This window comes from Hemibagrus wyckioides, linkage group LG11 (genome assembly GCF_019097595.1).
Source record: "Hemibagrus wyckioides isolate EC202008001 linkage group LG11, SWU_Hwy_1.0, whole genome shotgun sequence".
Taxonomy (NCBI): Eukaryota; Metazoa; Chordata; class Actinopteri; order Siluriformes; family Bagridae; genus Hemibagrus; species Hemibagrus wyckioides.
Window position 1 is genome coordinate 11,720,409 of NC_080720.1, and position 24,560 is coordinate 11,744,968.

At 37.3% G+C, this 24,560-nt stretch overlaps 1 protein-coding gene across 2 annotated transcripts in view; it reads left to right on the top strand.

Annotated features, from left to right (window-relative positions):
* Positions 1-13,845: 13,845 nt before the first annotated feature.
* LOC131362194 (uncharacterized) overlaps positions 13,846-24,560 on the top strand; it is a 126,646-nt gene continuing 115,931 nt past the window's right edge. For both annotated transcript variants that reach the window (XR_009206137.1, XM_058404038.1), the window contains exon 1: positions 13,846-14,174. Coding sequence is in view for 1 of the 2 variants with exons in the window: in XM_058404038.1 (XP_058260021.1) it covers positions 14,129-14,174 (46 nt within the window). In the remaining variant the exon portion in view is untranslated. The remainder of the gene's footprint in view (positions 14,175-24,560) is intronic.

The window sequence follows — 24,560 nt, forward strand, 5'->3', positions numbered from 1 at the left end:
ATATGAGAATTCTTGTAATCATACCATGAAGCAATGCAATAATAAAATAATGAATATATTTGAAAATGTTAAAAATAAAAGGTAAAAAAAAAACAGGCATGAATAATTTAATTAATTGGATGTTTATTTCGAAGACATTTTTTTTGCCAATGTTCTGGGTGTGAAGAATCATTTGGATTCAAGCCCCCAAAACTTGGCTTGGTTGACATGAAATGCTCAAACTTGACACTGAATGTATGTGACAGCTTGATGCTAATGTTGGTGGCATAAGCCAAGCTATATATAAAATTCCTGGAAAAAACATGGCAGGGAAACATCACCTCAGATGGTGTGAGTGGGATCTGATACCTAATAAGGCTTAACACATTCACCTTCATTAGAAATTCACTTAGCTCTTCTGTTAAAGAGGAAAGGGATAAAAAGAGAAAACCTTGCCATAATGTCACACAAGATGTTTAATTCAAAAGAGGTACAACGGTTTTGTTGAATATCTTCCTCGACCCCTAAACTTAACCGTACATAATTTCTAATTCCCATATATTCGATTAATTGACTTATTAATTGATTGGCTCCAGGGTTCCTGGGTCAATTCTGATATCAGTTTACAGTCTGAACACAGTTTGGGTTTCTTTTTGGTTTTGTGGTTTTTGCCCAAATCCAAAAAATATGGTAAGTAAATTACTGACTCTATTGTCCCTAGATTTGAAAGAGTATGTGAATGTGTGTGCTCTGCAATGGACTGGTGTCTCATTCACACTGCATTCCCACCCTGTGTTCCCAAGATAGATTCTAGATCCAGTTGGTTACTAAAGAACTGATGCTAGGAAAGAAAGAAACGAGAGAGAGAGAGAGAGAGAGAGAGAGAGAGAAAGAGAGAGACTTTATTGTCACTGTAGTGATACAATAAATATGTTTGGTAGCTCTCAGAGACTAGCAGCAATAGGAAATATAAAAATTACACAATATAAACATTATACAAAAGAATAAACAAAAGATAAATGCACTAAAATATTAAATATAACAATATATACAGAAAGAAAGAAAGAAAGAAAGAAAGAAAGAAAGAAAGAAAGAAAGAAAGAAAGAAAGAAAGAAAGAAAGAAAGAAGGTTTCTATAACCATCACTGTGGATTTTTAAAATGAATGATTTCCCATTACTGTAGTAATCCAAACATGTACTAAATTGCACAATATGAAAACCTTAATGCTAACTCCAAACCTGAAACTGCTCCAGTTAAATTGGAAAATGCTTCTGCACTAGCAGAGAAAAAAAAACCTCCCCAAGATATGGAGGCCTATAGTTTGTGTAGTTGTATATGTGTTTAATACAGAGCAAATACACTTTCAAAAGCACACAAACAGATACAATAGGAGAACATATGCCTGGATACAACAGTGAAGTGAAAGCGATTTAACATCCAACGAGAACATGTTGAGACAAATATCCTGCAAAGGTTTACTTGTCAGATAACACATTGGGACAAAAAAATAATGTGTGATGGTTCTCAAGCTCTACTATTTTGTTATGGTTGCTACAGTGCTGCGAATGACTTCTCAAATGTCCAATCAGCTTGTGAGTAAGAACAACCAGCCAAGTGAATCACACAAGACAGTGTTTTCACAAGACAGCATTTTATCTATCATTACGCCATTAACTTAGAATGACTACCAGTGGATCTAGATTTTGTGCATCCCACAGAAATCCTGCCTTGAGGAAGCCGACAAACTTGATTAAACTTTACCTCTGTATCACTGATGATTACCAGGGGGTGCTTCCAGGAGTACTCAAAGCAGTGTGGGTCCTAACTGGTGTCCTGGTAGATGATGTTCATTCAAACTACTGCACAAGGGCTTTGAAGGTCAAGTTAAAGATTTTTATGCTGGATATGTGTCAAGATCTTGGTGGATGTGCCTAGCATCCAGCAGCTCCTGAAATCTTGCTGTTGTTCTTTTGAGTCCTTCACAAAGTTTGTCTGTTCCAAATAGATGACCCAACACTGCCTGTGTTGGTGTAAGAAGAGACAGGAGATCTGAAATCCAGCTATGTTCACTCAGGTTGGCTTCTCTTCCATTAACCAAAATGCATTTCTGTTTTGTATGGAATGTGTCATGAGGTCTTTATTTTTGAATGGTTTAATGACCATCTACCAGATCTTAACCACATGATTTGATGGTGTTAGTCAACAGACAGTACAAAGGAGACTGACTATGCAGGAGAAGTTGGCCTTGGTTGGCCTAAAGTGGAATGGAAACTTAGATGTTGATATTTCTGCTTTAATGCTTTAGCTGGATGTATGTTCTTCTATAAACACTCTGTATATGGAAAGACCTCGTGAGTAACAGGGTACGCAATGAGTTAAACATCTTCTTGGGTTTCTCTAATGTAATGAGGTGATTTCAGTGGCAACCAAGCATCATAGACTTATGTTCCATCCATCCTTCATGCCCTAGCTGATAAAATATCCCCACCAAGGACCTATATTTTAGTGCAAACATCTTGATTGCATGTGCTACAGTACATCACCTACGGGCTATAGAGCTATCTTGTGCCATTCTATGCAACATGATCTGAGCTGAGGAGATGGCTTCTATTTATTCTCCTCTCTGATCTGCTTGTTTTGAGAAAATGACTGTAGGACTGATCTTGAAATTTAGTGCATAGTGAGCCTGTTACTCTTTGTCTTGGGCTGTAATGGAATATGAGGTGGTTGTCTGATCTAGGATTGCTTACTATGCAATTTTTTAGGATAGGTTGGTGGTCATATAATCTGACAGGGACATCACATCAAGTTCTTCTTGATACACATCATATGTGAAAACTGAATACTCTATCTTAAACGATGAAACATGTAAATGTTTTATATACATGATGACAATAGACCTTTATTGCATACATCTTATTACAGATAAGTCTGTAGACAGTCTGTAGACACCTAACCACCATAACCATCACGAGGATATCGCTATATGCAATATTTGGAATGTGGCTATGTTCATTCAGCCACAAGAGCATTAATGAAGTCAGGGATTGATGTGAGGTGAGAAGGCCTGGTGTGAATATAACATTCCAATTCATTCTAATGGTGTTTACTGGGGTTGAGGTCTGAGCTCTGGGCAGACCATTCCAGTTCTTCTACACCAGCCTTGGCACACCATGTTGTTATAGATCTCGCCTTAAAACTAGAAAACTAAAAAAAAAAAACTAGAAAGACATTCTATACAATTGTGTGCTTCATACAACCCCTGGAAAAAAGTATAGAATCACCTCTCTTGGAAGATGTTCATTCAATTGTTTAATTGTGTAGAAAAAAACCCAATCACAAACATGCCACAAAACTATTTTCATTTAACATTCCAACCTTCTGGCTTTATGAACCACTTACAAAAATAAAAGAGAAAGAAAATTGTAGTCAATTGCAACTGTTTTTACAGATCAAACAGAGGAAAAAAATATGGAATCACTCAATTCTGAGGAAAATATTATGGAATCACCATGTACTTCTGTTCTAAAACAATTACATCTGCTAATTAGTCTGCAGTTAAAAAATAGTGCTTGCACACCATAGTGAGCTGTTGAACCAAGCTGATTGACATAAATCATGGCTCCAACACGAGAGATGTCAGTTGAAACAAAGGAGAGGATTATAAAACTTCTTGAAGAAGGTAAATCTTCACGGAATGTTGCAAAAGATGTTGGTTGTTCCCAGTCAGCTGTGTCTAAAATCTGGACCAATTACAAATCAAATGGGAAGGTTGTAAAAGGGAAGCGTACTGGTAGACCAAGGAAGACATCAAAGCGTCAAGATAGAAAACTGCAATATGCCTTGAAAACAGAAAATGCACAACAAAACAAATGAGGAACAAATGGGCAGAAAGTGGAGTCAATGTCTGTGACCGAACTGTAAGAAATCGCCTAAAAGAAATGGGATTTTCATACAGAAAAGCCAAACGAAAACCATCATTAACATCTAAACCGAAAAAAACAAGGTTTCAGTGGTCCTATGGTGATTCCATACTTTTTGCCAGGGGTTGTAGCAACTTTGAAGCAACATTGTGTCTTGGGAAGAACCATATATGGGTGTGATAGCCAGTATATCCAAGATTAAAGTTTTAGTGTTCTTGCCGATAGAGGTTGTGTGTGTATCATCTGTATTTACTCTCACATGAGGTCAATAGATGCTATTGTGATTAGCCAAAAAGCCAATCTTGTTACTTGGCTCAGTAGGTATGTTAGAGCAGGAAAATTCAAATTATGCCAGGACTGGGGTTCATGACCCTGCTTTCTGCTATGAAAAAGATACACACTGAATATTTATATATGTGCTTATGTTACATAGGCAGCACTTTACAACTATGTATAAATTACTTAGAAATACAAATTAATAAATGAATAATGAATGTCACTTTCTACCTAGTTCTGACTCCTTTGGCTTCCCAGACTGTATACGGTCTAATTATTAGATGGTCTTTATCTACCATACTCATTTACTACTCATGCTCTCTGTAATTGGCTTCACAATTTCCTCGTTTCCAGCTTTCTTATTTAAGCTCCTTGTTTCACCCTCTGGTCTTGGCTGTTTCTAAGAATTTCTAAGCTTTAATACTTACAGCCCAACACCTTCTAGTACAAGGGATTTCAAAACCTTTGTAACCAGGAGCCATGTAAAATTAATTTCACACAGCCCCTCAGTCTTGGGCATAGATTTGGGCAAACAGTTTGGTGGGTGCGTGGGTGTGGGTTTGGGTTTTCTTTCTTTTTTTGGGGGGGTGAGGGTGTTAAAGTGTGAATAAGTATGCTCCTTGATATTTTTAAGCGAATTTTACAAAAATAAATCTATTTATCGTGCGCATAATCTGTGATCAAATGATTGTTTTGTTAAAGCAAATTGCGCATGGCATAATAATTGCACACTGTAACTGATTAAAACTGACACAGATCATTTATTGTGACATTTTTTTTTACATGCTACTCTAGTAAAGGTGAGGGAACATATAGTTCTCTGCACAACTGTGGACGCTGTTCTCTGCACAACTGTTGCAACATGATGTCCTTGTTATTGTTGATAATAATAACTATTAAAATAACATTTAGCTAACAAAACACAAGGCTGTTTTTTGATAGCTTGTTATAGTGATTGTTATGGCTAAATTGCAGTGAATTAGCTAGCTGGCTACAAAATATCTGGAGTGTCACTATATTACTGTATATTATCCCACCTCTTTCTGAGTAAATGTTTTATTTCTTTTTACTCTTGCTAAATATTGGGGGGAAGTTACAGCCCCCTTCCAATACCCTCAGGAACTATGCCCCTGCCCTCAGAATCATTTTTATAAACATTACAGATCTAAACATTTGGCTGATTATTTACTTGTATAATCATTATTTGGCTAGTTTTGGAACCAGTGACCATATTAATCCTGTACTTCACACAAACAAATCCAAAGAACAACATTAGGTGGAAGAAATATTTTTATATTGCTAATTGTTTTTATTAAGAAAATCCTGAAGCTTTATTGATCCCTGTTCTAGTCCATTTTGTACGGTGTCCCTGGATTTGACTCTAGCATGTGTTCCTGGGTTGTATTTGTTCTGTCTGTTCCCTGACACTGAATATGGACTGTGTGAGTGTTACTTAAAAACTTGATAAAACTCTGCAGTTGAATCCACACGTCTCCAGAGTGCTCCTTGATACTGTTTTGATAAAAAACAGCATGAGAGATGTGAGCTAAGCTGGGAACTTGAGCACATGGGTCAAGTATTCATCACAGAATGCTCCAAGAGAATGAGGCCCTCTTTAAATCTCTAAAAGCCTCGCCTTTAATGTGGTTACAAAGCACATTATTATGGGACATAATGTATGTAAAGTCTCACATGGTTAGACGCTTAGTTAATGTGACCAGCAATGATAGCGCTTTTATAAAGGAGAAGAAAAGAGGCAACTCTTTGAAAAAAGCTTTAAATTTTCAACAAAGCCAGCCATTATTTTTATTTATTTATTTCTTCTAATAAGCGTTTGTTTTTCTTAGAAAAGAGAATAATATTAAAATAAAGCAGCGGTGGCTGGTGGTTATTAAAATAGGAAGTGCATTTATACACACGCTGATTGGCCTTACCATTAAAACCACTGACAGGTGAAATGTATTGTGAGACTCTCTGGGCAAATGTTCTGCTGGGAAGTGTGGTTCCTGGCATTCATGAGGATGTTACTTTAGCAGTGGCCTCTTTGGATGGGACAATGCTCTATGGCACACATAGTTCAGGAATAATTTGAGGAACATTACAAAGGGTGTTGACTTGGCCTTGCATCCAAATTCCCCAGATCTCAATCTGATCAAGTATCTGTGGGATGTGCAGGACAAACATGTCTGGTCCACTTAAAGAATTGGCCGCTGCTAGCTGAACAAGAAGGTGACAGCTAGCTAGATTTATAAACAACAAATTTCAGAAACAAATGCAAATAATCAAACAGCCTCCATACGATTCCAACTCGTGCAGAAATGTTTATGTTTGACATGTCAATAATGTTTATTCCCAATGTACTGATTAGCAGCTGATTCCAGAACTCTAGCAATCATCATAAGGAGACGCTGTGTATCCAGGTACGACAAACGAAAAGTCCAATAAACGTCATGATGTTTATTTTCTGTGCTAAATGCAACCGCCCACGCTCCATTCACTACCAGTGAGGCCATGTGTCTGAGCAGGACTCAAAATGACATGTTAAAAACCTGTTGTCCAATGAGTATTAATCTTTCGTCTCACTAAATCAGCAAGTCCACAAACATCTTACAAACACTAATTGATGCACAGGCTTCAGTGGGTGTTCTTGTTTGGTTGCTGTCTGCTGAAAAGAGTGTGACTTTAATGAATGAACAGTGATTTCGAGTCATTTGATTTGTTAAAATACTGCATTCCATTAAGATTGATGAATAATATAAAAACTGCTAAACATTTCATTGCTGCATTTTAATGACATTTTAGGGGAGATTTTTGCCAGGTTTCCTGTGTAGTCTTAAAGCAGTCTGTGCCATGTAGGTAGTAAATACACTGATCAGGAATAACATTATGACCACCTGTCTAATATTGTGTCGGTCCCCCTTTTGCTGCCAAAACAGCCCTTACCCGTCGAGGCATGGACTACACTACATGGACCCCTAAAGGTGTGCTGTAGTGTCTGGCCTCCATGCGCCCCACCTCGCAACTTACAGGATTGAAATGATACTTATGATAGATACTGACCACTGCAGACCAGGAACACACCACAAGAGCTGCAGTTTTGGAGATGCTCTGATCCAGTGGTCTAGCCATCACAATTTGGCCCTTTTCAAACTCGCTCAAATCCTTATGCTTGCCATTTTTCCTGCTTCTAACACATCAACTTTGAGGACAAAATGTTCACTTGCTGCCTAATATATCCCACCCACTAACAGGTGCCATGATGAGGAGATAATCAGTCTTATTCACTGCACCTGTCAGTGGTCATAATGTTATGCCTGACCGGTGTATAAATACTGTATAATGGTCAAACTCTCTTAATCTTGAAATTTTCTTGCAACTAGTTTTTAGGGCCAAGCACTGCAATACACAGTAGGGCCAACTAGAACTAAACCGCAAAAAAATGAAAAAATAATAATAAAAAAAGCTACAGTATGATATAATGCGTGCTTGCTGAAAGCCTGTAGAGATGAGTTGGTTTGCCTATATGGAAGTTAATGAGTTCCCCTCCTTTCCACATCTCTGCCTCTCTGCTTGAGATAAGATCCACACACACACTTCAAAGGAGATGATAGGGTGCTATAATGAAGCATTATACAGCTAAGCTTGCCTGCTGATAACCTATCTGCCATTTATTTCATTACGGCTTACATGGTCATCATTTGCCTTAAAGAAAATACTCAGCATACACATGATTCTAAAGAGAGAATGGCTAAGCTAGATGACCTTTTTTAAAGGTTAAGTCTTGTTTTGCTTCGTGGCCTTTCTTGGTCCCTTTGCCCCAGGAACAGATGAACTCTTTGTTTACAATTTGCCAGTCAAAGAGAAAGAGACGAAAAAACAAAAAAGCTCTGGGCAGGTTTTAAACACTCCAGGTTTCATTAGCCTATTCAGCCACTAGTATCTATACTAGCAATACAAGGTATCTCACTCCCTTTTTGTACCTCTTTTTTTTTCCAATAACAACCATTACAAATGTTGGTGCCGGTATGTAACTGCTAATTTATCCTCTCAATGTATGATATCCTGTCATCTCCTCATTTGTCTTTGAGTGTTTCTAATCAGAGATAATCCCAGTCAAATCCTTTGATTGTGTGTTTGGATGCGATCCATCTCTAAAGAAGCAATTTAATGGGGTCTGTGGCACATGGTGTTGAGTCATTTATCTAGTGAAATGACTTGAGATGCTTGTTTTCATAAGAGAGCTCTTTATGAAAAGAAGCGAGACTTGCCATTTAATTAGCCAAAGGGAAGGCCAGACTTACTCCTTGATCAAGCATATTCCTGGAGATATGAGGAATTTTCCACTGACATGCTCTCTGTCCTTCTCTCCTTCTTTGGAAGAGCTTGCTTGCTATCTCTACTCTAACGAGGTGCATCGGTTCCAGCACTCACATTTTAAAAGCTTCAAACCTGACAGGCTCCTCTTACATCACGGCTGATTACATGAGGGGAGTGAGGTGTGTTGCTAGGCTGCACACATTCCATGGATGGCACGATACAGATGTTCCTCCATTTTTTTTTTTATTTTTTTTTTTGTCGTGTGATTGATCTCTAACTTGTCTCTGTGCATGACTGTTAAATTGAGGGAAGAAGCAATCACTCTATCCAACATGCCAAAAGTATTTAGTTTGACAGGATAATCTGCCATCATGCACACACTGAAAAGTAGTTTCCAAAAAAATTCAGCAAGCATACAACTTGCTTTCTGTTAGCTTTCGAAGGCTAGCTAACGGACTTTTGAGAGCATATATATGTAGCTCTGTCTTATAGAATTTGTGTATAGCAACAATTTGGGAGTAAGGGTAACATTTACAATAGTTATAGTGATGTTTCAAGCTTTGGTCAGTAGACAGACACATGAAGTTGCCATATCCAACATAGGTAGGTTAGAAAATTTAGATTTAGAATAGAAAATATTAAATGTTAATTACTGATTTAATATACTGTCAAAAATAACAGGGAGTGTTATTCTATGCAAATATCAGCCTCTCCAATATTTTGCCATCACAGAAATGATCAAAAAATCAACCAAACTCTGTGATATTTAGAGGATCATGCAATTTTTCAAAATGACTGCAGATTTTACTCAGATTTGGGCCAAACAGCATCATGTGATGTCATCACAGCGCATATTTCACCAAAGCCCTCTTCAATTCACATGCATTGAACACGAATCCAGCTATCATAGAAAGTGAATCCATGTCTTCACTAGTCATAGTTCAAAAGTAGCTTGCCATTTCGCCAGATCAAGTAAACTCGACAGGATGCATCAGACATTTTGAAAAATACCGCAGCAAAATCAAGCATGTTTTGTTTGCGACAGTAAAAAATAAAATAAAATAAAAATAAACTGCAAAATCCTGGAGGGACTGAAATATTGAAAATTCATGATTTGCTGACTTGAGAAGTAAATTAGGAGAAGGAATGAAATAGAAAAAGAAAAATCACAAGGGACTGTAAGCTTTCAGGGGTTTTTTATTATTGAATTAAAATGATTCTTGAGCAAAGTCCATGGGATTTTTATTTAAAAAATGTTCTTTCACTTGTTGCTTTGGATAAGGCCATTTGCCAAATGCTGTAAAAGTAAATGTCTCACAGTTCGAGTGTCTGCAGTTTGACCCAGAGCTCAGGTTGCTCTCTGTGTAGAGTTCCATGTGCTCTTCCTGTGTCCATTTGTGCTTCCTCCATTTCCTCTAGTTTCCTCCCACTTCCCCAAAACATGCCAGTATTGGATTGTTTATGCTATGGAATATTGAAGTCTGTTGGAAGAAGCTATCACCTCTTCTAGTTTTCAGTTCATGGATAGAATTGTATCTTTTCAAGATTTACTTGGAAAGCATTTTTGTTTTTCCCAATCAAGGGTGAAGTCGTATTAAAAAACTACTAAGCATGGATATTAAATAAGCTGCCTGATATTTACAGACTAGTACAGTATGATACATATCCTATATGATTTCCTGATAGGGTGAGAGGGTATTGCTCTGTTGCGGACTGCTCATTTTACACCTGTCCACCTAAATCAAATTTCAGCTCATGTTTTGGGAGATGCAATCTGCCATATAACCTTGAAATTGGACGAGAGGCAGCATCACTCAAATCCTAATGTTTATCAAGAGATCCCTTACCATGTGCCACTGCTAAATAATTTAAATGATATATATATATATATATATATATATATATATATATATATATATATATATATATATATATATATATATATATAATATATTAATGCCAAAGCATTAACACAATTTATTTGAGTTATTAAAGCTCTGCAAATACTGCATGATCTTGGATTAGAAAATCAGTGATTTGTATGTTTAGAGTTTTATCAAAAAGATTAAGATGAAAATTAAGATGACCTGGTCACTATTAAGGCTTTCAGGCAAGGCAAATGCTTCTTTCATACCTGCTACTGTCGTAAAGGCATAATAATCCACTTAGCACTTCAAATAACTCAAATAAAAAACTCAACTTCATCAAAGGTACATTTCTTACTACGACCACTTTACCTTGAAAGTTTGTGTTAAGAGACAAAGATACTGAATTCATGAAAAATAGCGCTATTTAAAAGTGTTAATAAACAAGCTGAACCTCTACCTCAACTATACCCATGCCAAATGGCTTTTTTTTTTAAAAAAAAAAAATGAGGAAAAAGATGAATTTCACTGTAATTGGAAATAATGAGCTCGTCTCTCTGATTTAGTAAAAGGGCTTTTTCATGAAATTATACATCATACAGATTTGTTTTTGTAGGTTTGATAATGCATGGATTTTCAGCACATTGCTAGTTCACGATAATTGTCAAACATACTGTAAAATACACAAGGCTTTTGGTTATAAATGCTTAATCTGCCCCTCCAATCATTATTTGAGTCTATGCTAAATAACTGCTGAAAAACTGTAATAGATGAATGTATTAAACACATGTACCTAGATGGAGGTTGAGACAGTTTTATGCTGGGACAGTTTTATTAAAGAAGTTGCAATCAGTCCAGAACACTAGGCAAATTTTTGTGACTGGCAAACAAGATAAACAGGGATTGTTAAAAACAGAGGACACAGGAAGAAATAAGGGTCATAACCAGGACTTTAAACACTTAATCAAAAAGGATGGTATAGTCAGAACACAAAGTGTGTGTGTGTGTGTGTGTGTGTGAGTGGAAACAGGTGAGTGTCATTAAAAGTTTGGCGACTGAGAAAAGGCTGTGTGTGTGTGTATTCTGGGAAGTGAACGCTGGTTCAGCCATGTCTGTAGGCTGTGGTGCATGATGGGATCTGTAGTACATAGACTGGATTGACCTAACAACATGAGCATTCTGTCCTGTAATATGTCTATTTGCTGTATCCTATCTTAGTCATGTGGTTGATTTGTTGCCTATCCCAGGAATAGTGGTCCAGAGAGTGTGAGGCTGTGAATAAGCCCTTCATGGGATGCCAATCAATCAAAGGGCACCATGTGCACACATTCAGACCTAGGGGCAATTTTAGCGCCACTAAGCCACTTTTACTGATAGTAATGATTAGTTACTGATATGTACAACACAAAATATTTGGATGTTAATTCACTCATTTTAAGTAAACAATTTGTAAAATGTAAACACAAAAGTAAGTAGCTAATTTACTCACACAAGGACAGCAGGAGAATGTTAAAAATTCTGCACATGAAGGAAGCCTGAATACAGGAGATAACCTTGGACTCTGTGTGTGAAGTGAAGGTGTAATCCGCTTCCTTAGCTAGCTAACAAGTACTTCTTTACTTGATGTCTATCATTCTTTCAGTGATTTTCAGTAACTGGTGGTCAGGGTGGTTTTAGGAACACAGGGTGTGAAGACCGTGCATGGGACCATTGAAGGACACCATGCGCACACACAATTACACCTAGGGGCAATTCAGCATAGCCCATTCACCCCTGTTTTAATAAGACCAGCAGACACGAGGACAACATGCACAGCAAGTGCACAGACACAGACAATAACAGAAGCTCAGGACTGACCCTGGAGGTGTGACACTGCAGTATTGCACCTCCAGCATATTTATTCCTTATTTCCAAGGATGTTGATTGGCCATAAAAAGTTCCTGATATCTATAGTTTGCTGTTATATGCTAAATTGCGGATAATATTCAGCAGATTTCACAACTCTCTCTCTCTTTGTTGTACTGTAGTAAGCAGAATCAGGCATGACTAAGTAGTCTGCTTGCCTAATATGCCTTTCAGGGTGTGTAAACAGAGTTATACTTGAGTTTAACCATTTATAGAGCTGATTAATAAGGCAGTATGTATGTTGCTGGAAATATTAATAGGGACAAATAATATTCAAACAGAGTTTTAGATGACCTTGTTGTTGTTGTTGTTTGTGTTGCTCTGACATTCCATCTAGGGTGGATTCCTGCCTCATGCCCAGTGTTCCTAGGATTGTTGATCTTTGGGCTGCTCCCTGTACAACTTGGCACTGGTTTTATGCCGGATACCCCCTGACGCAGCCCTCCCATTTTATCTGGGCTTTGGACCGGATCATCCAGTGGCTGGGGTTTGGGCATTGGCTGGGAATTGAACCGCATGGTAGGCGAGAAACCTACCATTTAGCCACCAATGTCTATATTTTTCCACCAGTGTTCCTAGGATACAGTCTGGATTCAGCACTAATCTGACCAGGATAAAATAACTACTGAAGGTTGAACTACTAAATGTTGACCACTCCCAGGTTCTTACTGCAATATTTGTTTTACCATTCAACCATTGGGGCTATTTCATGATATCTAAAATTGAGTTTATATGTAGTGTCCCCCAATTTTCTTTTTAATGAAAAAGCTCTGCATGTGAATTTAGTGATTTGGTGATAACCAAACGCCGAGCTCTGTAATCTGACTCCAGTATAAGAGTAGGCCATTTTAAATCACACCTTCTGAGTGCATGGTCACGTGAAAGAAAAGGAAGTGTGCTCTCATGCACTACAAAAGTTACATCACTGCTCTTTTTTGTGTAGAACTGACTGACAGACTTCCTCTGCATTCTGTTTAGGGAGAACCTCAACCCACAAAAGCGATACACTGACGAGGTTTTGTTTCACCATAGCAACCAATATTGGTCTGTTGAGGAAGGTCACGTTCTCTGTGGCGGCGAAAAAAAGGAAGAAATGAAAAATTATACACTCAGGAAAACTTCTCAACATGTGAAGTGATACTAGCTCATTAAAATCTCTTACATTTCAGATGTTTACGCAAACCTTCTTGCTTAATTTCAGACTTTTTTTTTTTTTTTACGTCATGGAAACTTTTTATGTGTTGAGGTTAATACAGTTTCAACATAATCAAACAGGAAGACTATAATATCCAGGGAACTATCTATTACTTTATTACGCTATCTAACAGTGTGAGCAATGTAATTAAAAAACATTACAGCATTTATTAAATGAAAGTGAAACAATTTACTTCCATCATTCTGTGGTTCTGTTTTTCCAGCTTGGAAACTTGCCAAGCCTCATCCTGTTCATGACTTCAGACTGGCCGGGGCATGCAGATGTTTTTCTCAACATGCACACAGCGTGACTCAGTCCTTGCTGCAGTCACGTCCTGTATGGGCACTGCGAAACTAAAAGACGAGATCTGATTGGATCTCTGTTTGTCTACAAGACAACAAGCGTCAGGCATACATACAGGAAAAGTTTGGGGCCCGGGTTTCTGTCAGTTAAGGACAACAGATCCCTGTGCGTGTGTATGTGTTTGTGTGTGTGTTTGTGTGTGCGTCTGGCTTACAGCTGTCAACTTACAGAACAGCATCTTACATCGGTGCTAGAAGTGTTTATGAGAAGGTTCACCTATATGAAGAAAGGGGGATATTGGACAGGAAATGGTACAGTGAGTACATTGAAAAGTGCTTGAAAAAGATCAAGGAGGTCAAAGCAATGATGGTCGATGGCTGTGCAGATACCTGTAAAGTTCTTATTGAAGGTAAGTTGACTGAGGAACGATGGTCAGCACAGCTTTTGTTGTTGTTGTTGTTGTTGTTGTTGTTGTTCTGCAACAGCAGAACAGAGACTGCATAAAATCTGGATTAGAAAGTATCCAGCTAGACCTTTGATTAATCAAGCTCATTCAGTTGAATTGTACATATTATTAAAACACACATACACACACACACACACATTTGTCTTTTTATCCTTGAAAGGACCTTCCACTGACATAATTATTAATGCAGCTAATTATACTATGCCTAAATCTAGCCCTAACCTTAACTCTGGTAACAAAGGGAGTTTTTAGCAGTAGTAGTAGTAGTTTTATCAGTTTTTATATTTACATTTTTATTTAAATAAAATATCCAGTTTTCATGGGGACCAACTAACTGTCCTCACATGGTCAAAACGCTCAAATATTATTATTCTTATAGGACATTTAGTCCCCACCTAAATATAAACACACACACACACAAACACACATTACAAGGAAACTTGTTCTGCGTGATTAAATCACTATCTACAAACACATCACATTTCTGACATTTTCTACTTAGGGCTTGAATTGAGGAGGGATTTGAAGGTTGCCACCCTTGTGCTTATAAATAATCTTGCTTGCTACAGAGGCATCACCTTTTAAATAATTATTAAATTATTTAATATTACTTAATGATTGCTTAAAATACTAAGACAAGATCTGTTGATTGTCCATTAAACCACAAGAACAGCAACAATACTACTACTACTACTACTACTACTACTACTACTACTACTAATACTACTACTACTACTACTACTAATATTAATAATAATAATTGATAGTAAAAAATAGTAAATAGTAAATAAGTAAGTTTAGAATCTTAAGATTTAATTTACGCTCTTATATTAGCACTAGATTTCTTCTACATGTGTCAAAAATAACAATTAAATTAAATGTAGTAATATCTAGTAATATGTACCAACCCCTTTTTCCCCCAGAATTTAAGCACTGGTGTTTGTGATGTAATTCTGATGTATGGTGACATAATGGTGCAAAAAAAAAAGAAAAGAAAAGAAAAGCCACATAGAACCAGGTTTAAATCTCATCTCAGTTTCTGATTCAAATAGTTTTCATTAATAGAAGCTCATATAGCTTAGACAGCTTTGGAAGTGAGAAATGGAATGAAAAGTAAATCAGTGTGAACATCATTAATGAATATTCATTAAAGCTATAAGCTTAGTGTAATTGCATTTGCCTGTCTGAGCCTACTCTCACAAACCCAATGAAAACATATCAATCGCAAATCAAATCAATTTTCTAATTATTATGGCTGCTAAACATAGTAATGAGAGTAATAATTAAGAGAAATATCCAAGGCAGAACAAGCTTTGTGCGAGACGATAATAATTGCTTCCACAGTGATGAGTGTCGTCGTGATATACTGATACAATGTTATGTTCATTGTTGTTCAACAGTCATGTAAATTAAAAACTAATGTTATTCTCTCGTGTTAAATAGACAAGATGTCACTAATCATATGAGATTAGAATTATCTGAAAAAAAAGGACAAAGGTCTGTGGCATAATATTTATTAGGAATAGTTATAAACAAGTAACAGTGTAATAACCTACTATTATATTCTTATTTTTCTCACTACACTCAGTTTCTGTGAGAGTTATGTACAAGGACACAAGACTTACCAACAGGTCTGAGGTGTTTAAGAGGTTAATCTCATTTTTGTAATATTTATTTGTAGGCTTCTGACTTTAATCCCATCATCTCTTGTGGACCAAAAGAGGTTTATTTCTCATATTTTAAGTTTTCAGCTTGCCTGTAAGTTATTTGGGCCTACATATCTATAAAGTACATTGCCAAAAAAAAAAAAAAAAAGTATAAAAACTGACAAATAAATGAAAATATAGAAAAACAGACAATACAGTTCCAGTCATAGAGATTGATAATAATATTCTAAAATCATATTCAGTACTCTGTTCAGACTTCTCCTAGTGTGTTACGTATTTCATTTACAGATAAATTGGCCCTATTAATCTCAGATTGTAAGACCATTCTTACTAAATCACGCTGCTGCGCTTATCTCTCGACTCAAGTTCAAACCGTGTACCTGAGACTGCACACTCTGCCCTAAAAATGCCCAGATGAAAAGTTCTCTCTGCTGACTCTCAAGGCTGCTCCTGATCGACCTTGTCCTTGGCGTTCGGATGCCTATCACACTCTGTACACTCCTGATTCATTATGCTACATCTTGGAAAATTGAAACAAATTAACAAAATGGGCCGTTTCAGTGCAGCCATGAGCCAAGTGCAGTTAAAGTGAATTTATGCCTCCCTTGCAAATTGAAAGTGCACTAATGTTTGCTAATGTATTGACCCCTAGAGTCTTTTTCTGTGGTGTGAACAAACTAAACCAAAGCATCTCGCTCTGCTGCCTTGGATTAAAGAGAATGGGCCGAGGTTAATGTAGGCTGCTGCATAACAAAATGGCTACATGTCACTTTTAAGGTGTAGCAGTAGTTTGTTTTCTTGGTCCCTACCAGATGTTCACAGCTAGAGACGTTTTGACAGAGATGCTACATTCTTAGAGACAAGATAGATGAGGCCATATGGCAGAAGTCCAAGCATGTATTTGGATGGTTACATTGGCCATGGTGCAATCCTTTTTTTCTTTGCCTCCTGTTTTGGCCAGATGGCTGTCACACAGGCTATTCCTAACCCAGATTGGCCTAATTCACCATTATTCTTCTTTTAATGGGCTCATTAACAGCATTACTGTTAATTGAATTTAAAGTCCTCTTCGATCAGGCTGGTTTTGGAAGCTGTAATGGTGAATTGGCAACTTATTTATCATTTCCAAGCTGAATTTTTAGGTTTGGCCACACTGTTTATTCTTTTGAATTTCGTTTTCAGCAGTGATGGTAGCTTGGCTTGGTACACTCATGTTATCAAACTCCAGATTTCTCCTGAATAAATGGCAAAATTTATTCAATTGAAAGAGGAGAATTTTTACAGTATATGGTATTCATGATGCTAATTGCATGATTATCTACAGATATATCATTGCTGTGCAGATATTCTATTGTGAACGCGATATTACATTTACATAGCATACAGAATAATTGACATGTTGGATGGGATTTTGCCAAATGTTGATGAAGACTCTGGGGATGTATTTAAGGTGCTGGGCGAATGATTTGAAGGTTGTGAGTTTGAATCCCAGGTTCACCAGGCTGCCACTGCTGGGTCAATGCACAAGGCCCTTAATCCTCAATTGCTCAGTTGTATAAAAATGAGATAAATTGTAAGTCACTCTGGAAAAGGGCATCTGCCAAATGCAAATGGTGTGATGGATCCCTGGGTGTAGCCAGGTCTCAGTTACTTTATAGTATGTTGGCTGGCTAGGACACACTGATTTGTGCATTCCTGTTAAAAGATGCTTCTGATGAAATTGGTGCCCCGGCTTCCTTTTCATATTCACCATATGAGCTTTCATATGTTAAGTCAAAAGTTTTACTATTGAAAAATATTGCCACGTCCTCTGATGATGTCATTGACTCTACTGTAGTAACTGCTTTGAACTAGGAACTGGAATTTCGCCTGGCAACAAAGACAAGAGTAGTGATACACACAGTAAAACATCCCAGTGAGGTTATACTAAATATAAGTACTAATAAACACTGTTCAACCAATCAAATTAGTCAACTGGAACTAACTATTAAATATATGAATATATATTTGTATCTGTATCTATTTTGGTCTCTAAACGTCTAAATGTCTGTGTCTGATTTAAACCTGAAGTGGATGTGGCTTAATTCTACTGACTGTTCCTCAAAGACTTCATAAGAATTCATTCATTTATTGGACTTGTGGGATTTATTTATTTATTTGTTAAATCTAATTTATTTATTTATTTATTTATTTATTTATTATTCTTTAAACTTATTTATTTATTTATTTATTTATTTATTTATTTATTTATTTATTTATTTATTTATTATAAAATCTTCTATTTCTGTTTGGTTCTATTTCACAAAATATATACAAACTAGTAGCCTAATTTAAACCCCATGACCCAGACCAGGCAGTTACTAAGGATGAATAGATTAAAGATGAAAAGCTCACCTGATTTTGTTTTATTTTATACCCTTAAATCTTATCCAGACACCCCATGAAATTTTCTGACATTTTTTTTTACCCTGTTTTCTTAATAGGGTAAAAAGAATAATGTAGCTCCAATACATGTACTTGTATCTGTTTAAAACACATCTGTTTGTTCTGAGTAATGTATTATATTTTGGGTTACATCCCTATTACATTTGTATCAGAGCCCTTAAAAAGAGAAATGTCCATTGGTGTAGGTGTGTATAAAAAGGGGGAGAAGTTCTTGACATGAGCTTCTTGTTCCTGCTGGGTGATTAAATGCTGTTTCAAAACTGTGCAGCTATCTGTCCTGAAAACATAGACTGCATACTTGCCATGTGCTTTTTGTGCAGTCTTGCCTATTTACATAGGAAATGTAGTGGTTTAAAGACATGCTACTTTAAGTCACTTCAAGACACAGATGTAAGTAATGTAATTCTGACAAAATGCATATTGACTCGTAAGGCAGAGCTCTGATGATGTCTGAGATGAGATCAAAATGGCACGTTTGAAGCTAGTACTGTCTCTTTTCTCCTTCTGTCTCAGTGTGATGGGAGCAGAGGAACACGCCTGACATCCACAGGAAGTTTTGTTCTGTCAGAAGGTGTTTGCGGGCTGACTTGGTGCAGTTAGTTCACTGCTAACCTTGTATTAGGAGGCTACCCATTCAGAGAGTGAGAAAGGTTGACAGTTAATTATGGGAGCCATGGATCGCTGTAGACATGTGTGTCAGCTGTGCTGTGCTTCACTCACCACTTGCTTACTGTGTTTTTTTTCCCCCAGTGTTATTCTATTGTTTTCGCAAGCTGCTGAAATGAGTCTATTTTGCAGCGTGTGAGAAAGGCCCTGAGGGCTTGCCATAATGATGGTAATAAGAGAGAGAGAGAGAGAGAGAGAGAGAGAGAGAGAGAGAATCATATGTGAGAAAGGAAATAATTGGTGGAGTTGACCTTGCTGACATTTTTATGACTCCATTACCTACCATTGGTTTTAACCCCAGCTGCTGCACTGCCTCTACAGCCTGCAATTAGCCTTAGCAATTAGCAATTTGCTGTTGTGTTTCTGTGGAACACACAACACATGTTCACCTCTGGCATACCTTAGTGAGGCAAGACTTAGCCACAGTCTCAGTATGACAAAAAAAAATAAAAAATACAGCTACCAAAAAATGGGCATTAATACCATCTTGACTCACACTACTTTGAAAACACTGCAGCTTTTGGGACAGTGACTCTTCTGACACACTCCTACACACTGACAAACCTCTACTGGCTTCCAGAAACAAATCATTAGTTCATATATGTGGGCAGTGGCAGCACAGCAGTTAAGGTTTCGTTCAAATCACAGAACTGCCAGAGAGCCACTGCTGGGCCCTTGAGCAAGACCCTTAGACTGGATTGTACTTTACTTATAAGTGACTGCTGAAAGGATACAGGTAAACATATGCTGTTAGTTGAAGTCTTTAAAAGTATAATGGTTGTGTTTTGTTTAAATTTAAACACTAGCAGTGATTCAGACCAAACAAAAAGACGGTCAGTGGAAACTGTATTCTGTACTGAATGACTGCTCTGCCAAAACCTGATTTCATTTCAATTCAATTCAATTTATTTGCATAGTGCTTTAAACTTTGGACATAGTCTCAAAGCTTTACAAAAGTATAGAAACAAATAAAACATTATAAAGTTTAATTGTAAGTTGCTATTTATCCCTAATGAGCAAGCCTGAGGTCGATGGTGGCAAGGAAAAGCTCCCTGAGATGTTACGAGAAAGAAACCTTGAGAGGAACCAGGAACAGTAGGGAACCTGTCCTCATTTAGGTGACACTGGACCCCAAGTAAATAATGTGAATGTTGATAATGTCCTTTATTCAAAAGCTTATAGTCACTTCAACAGTTTATTGTCACAAAGAATTGTGAATCTTTATATTTAAGGGCTGGCCATAATCACATGCCAAAATAAGGCAGGTACACTTAGATGTTTTTAAGCCTGTTAGGGCACCTTTACACATATTAGTCTAAAAAAGAAAAAACACAAAAACACAACGACAACAACAACAAAACGATAAAGTCCTTGACATACTCGTTCTTTGATTGGTCAGAAATTTGTTTATTAAAGAAGTAAACAAACCACTGGGCACATAGAACTCACCCGAGCACCCAACACAAGCAGCTAGTTTAAAGCATTTTTGTGCATCACATTCATTGTTTATTTCTCCTGTTGTTCATCTGTCCAAATATCCAGAACATATTGCATTTCTGCAGCTCTACGGCTCTGTCCTTTGGCTCAGTTGTTCTGCCCTGTGGCCTGCAACACATCTGTTAAACCTGCTTCCCTCAAACCAAAATACATATCAGGTTTGGTTCATTTCCTGCGGTCGGGTTGATTCAGGGTCAGATTGCTTTCTCAGTGTGATCAAACAACATTAGAGTTCAACTGGGACTGGACTGAGACCAGTTTAGTTACCATAATGAAACATTCTTTTTGAATGTCTTATTAAATATTTAAAACTCTGGTATCTTTTTTTCTTGTGTCTCTCTTAGGTATCTTTTTTGTATCTTTTTCTGTTGTTTTCTGTTTCTGTTGACTCTGTAGTAACTTATTTTCTTTTTGAAGTGTCTCTCTCTCTCTGGTACATTTTTCTGTATCTCTCTTTCATATGTTATCCTCTGGTATCTTTTTTTCCCAACTGCCCCGGCTGCTTTTTTTCTGTTGTGTCTCTCTGGCCTCTTTGCTTCATGGGTCTCACTCTGATATCTGGTCTGATAGAAAGAGATCCTCTATTCGTCTCTGTTGTATCTCTGGTCTCTCTCTCATGTGTCTCAATCCTCTAATACCTGCTTTGATGGAAAGAGGTCTTCTATTTGATCTCTCTCTCTCTCTCTCTCTCTCTCTCTCTCTCACTCTCCCACTCTCATCTCATTCTGGTGTATCTCTAGTCTCTCTCTCATGTGATACCTGTTTTGTACCTGTTTTGATGGAAAGAGGTCATGTAATATATATTTCTCTCTCTCTCTCTCTCTCACACACACACACACACACACACACACACATCTCAATCTGTTGTATCTCTGGTCTCTCTCTCATGTGTCTCAATCCTCTAATAAATGTTTTGATGGAAAGAGGTCTTCTATTTGATCTTTCTCTCTCTCTCTCTCTCTCTCTCTCTCTCTCTCTCTCACTCTTGCTCACTCTCGCATCGCATCCTGGTGTGTCTCTGGTCTCTTTCTCATGTGTCTCTGGTCTCTCTCTCTAATATATCTCTCTGGAAATAGCTTCACAAAGCTCATCTGTAGCAACTTTTCTGGCACAAGGGAAAAGTAATGGCCTTTTTGGTCAGTAGCAATGCACCATTCCTATTATCACACTGACTCAATTGCAGTTTGACAGAATTAGGCTCAAAGGATGCATTGTGATCACTCTGGATCATGTTTCAAGGGCACACAGATCTAATGAGGCCTGGATGGCATTGTTTGCCTGGTCTGTAACAATAAGTGCTTATAGAGGCTGCACTGGATTCTAATCACAGCCAGTACAGCTAAGTAAATTTCTTCTAGAGCCAGCAAATGGCTATCTGTGTTACCTGAGGACACAGAGCTTGTTGAGAAAAGAGCTATAGGAGACAACAGGGCTGAAGCAGCAGTTTATCAGGGCTGGAGATTAGAGCTCTGGTGACAGGTAAACCCCTGTGTCTTAGTAAAAAAGGTAGAAAGGTTCCTAATTCATGGTATGGCTTTAGACGCCCTATTTAGGGCAAATAAACAGAAGGAGCATAAAATAATGTTCAATCATATACTTGTTTTATTGCTATAGGGAAATTGATGCAGTTCACACACTTACATATCTTACACCCGTCTGCTCAGTAGGCTTGTAGAAAAGATGGCAAGTCTGACCATTGAATATAATTTGAGGTGAGTGTGCATCTGTCTATATTGTCAGTGCCTGTTCTTATGCCAGTGTTTAGCTGAGAGTAAACATGTTCATTTCTACTGTGCATTTTACTCATTTTGGAAATGTTTTTTTCTAAGGTATCCATATTTGAGCTGAACAGATGAGGGTTAAAGGCCTAATGGCACAGCAGTGGCAGCATGGTGGACCTTGGATACAAGCTCACAACCTGCTGATCAGTAATCCAATGCCTTAATGGGATCAGAAAAGCTGATTGAAACTGACAATCAAAAGGCATGGTCTGAACTGGTATAAAATAAAAAGCGTATGCTTCATGATGATTGGTGGGTGTGAGAGTGCTTTTATACTGTGTGGCTGTGATTGAGTGAACATGATCGTGACAGTTGTAGTACGTGGTGGCCATGTTTGTATGCTGCATCGTGCTCTGGGATTGTAGTTGGACTCGAACATGACGTGCCAGAAAGTGTTTTCATTAAATGTGATGATTATAGTGTTTACTTACATGTAACTTTTCAGGCATTGTTTTAGCCTGATGGTCAGCATTTTATCCACATGTCATATTAATTGTTATAATATAATACAGAATTAATTAAATATAATTTTAATGAATAATTATTCATTAATAAGTATATAATTGAACATAATTAATTGCATGTGAATTTTCATATAAATTTAATCACTCTATCTCGCAAAATAGCTAATGGTATTTCATTGTTAGCTAAAAGCTAGTTGTGTGTGTGTGTGTGTATACAGCTCTGGAAAAAAATAAGAGACCACTGCAAAATAATCAGTTTCTTATGGGGTTTTTTCTTACAGGTGCATGTATTGGTGAGATGAACAGTTTTGTTTCATTTTTTGTGAACCACTCTTTTTGCAAAAAAGCAAACATATACATCAGCATATACAGATCTGGAAAAAAGAAGAGACCACTTCCCCAATCTCCAGATTTGAACCCTATTGAAAACCTCTGGAATGTCATCAAGAGGAAGATGGATGGTCACAAACCATCAAGCAAAGCTGAGCTGTTTGCTTTTTTGCAAAAAGAGTGGTATTAAGTTCCCCAACTGCATTGTGAAAAACTGGTGGAGAGCATGGAGCCAAAATGCATGCAAATCGGGGTTATTCCACCAAATACTGATTTCTTAATGTTATATCATTCACTAACAAGCATCTCAAAATAAAACGTGGCAACATGGCTAATTTACCTTGCAGCTTGAAAAATGTGTAGATGTGCAACAGCAATGCTAAAAAACGATTTGCTGAAAAACTTTAACCTAATAGCTAATGCATTAAATATGCAAAAGGTTGACTTATTCGCTCAATACACAAAATGTCCCTTTTTAAATTTCATTTGCTTTTATAAAATGTAATATATTGCATTTTGGAAGAAAATCAGAAAAAGTATTGTATATGCAGTGTGTGGAAAAAGCCTATAGTAAAAAAAAGCATGACATTTTCATAGTGAATCACACAGAAGCATCTGTAAGCATATTTTATTCTTTGTATTTTATGAAACCCTCAGACAGACTCGGGATTGTGTAACAGACATGCATGTGTGAAGTTTTTTTGATCAGTACAGTTATGGAGTTCCATGTCCATCCATGCAAGGCTGCTTATTGTCAGCACACAAGTCAGACTAAAAGCTGGAATATGTGTGTGACTTTCCTCTGTTTGAACTCTTCTGCCAGCTCTTTACTTAGATTTAAAACAGTTTTTGGTTTGGAATGGAGGCTTTCCCCTACCACATCATTTGAGAATGAAAAGCCCAGTTACGAATGGTGTCTTCTTTTATCTCCACTGTTATAGCAAATCTACAAACTTTACGCTCATGGCAGGAAGCCCTGTCCATTAGAAACTGCATCTTCTCTTGTGACACTCCTCGTTATAGTGTGGCCAAAAACATGCCTCAAATATTTACTTAGAGCTTAACCACGTTCATTTGTGCATTTTCCCTACATCGCGTGATTACAGCACAGGGAATGATTTTGATTTTCAGAAAGCAGGCTTTGCTGGTAATTCTAGGGATTAAAGTGATGATGGAAGACAGCGAGGAAAAAGCAGAAAGAGTTTTGCTCACGCACAACTAGCATTCCTAGAGGGGTGCGTCCCTCCGTTTATTATATTTTATTGCTTTTTTGAATTCTGTACATCTTAAATCAGTGGGTAACTGAGTCCAGGTCATCCCCAACAGATTTTATGATTATTTGTTGAGCTATTTTCTGACAATGCGAAGGAAAGAATAACTGTTTTTTGCTTCAACATCATTTTTTTTTTAAATATAAAATCCCCCTGAAAGCTAAGATTCTTGTTCACTCACTTAGCAAATGCTCATCTTATTTGAAGT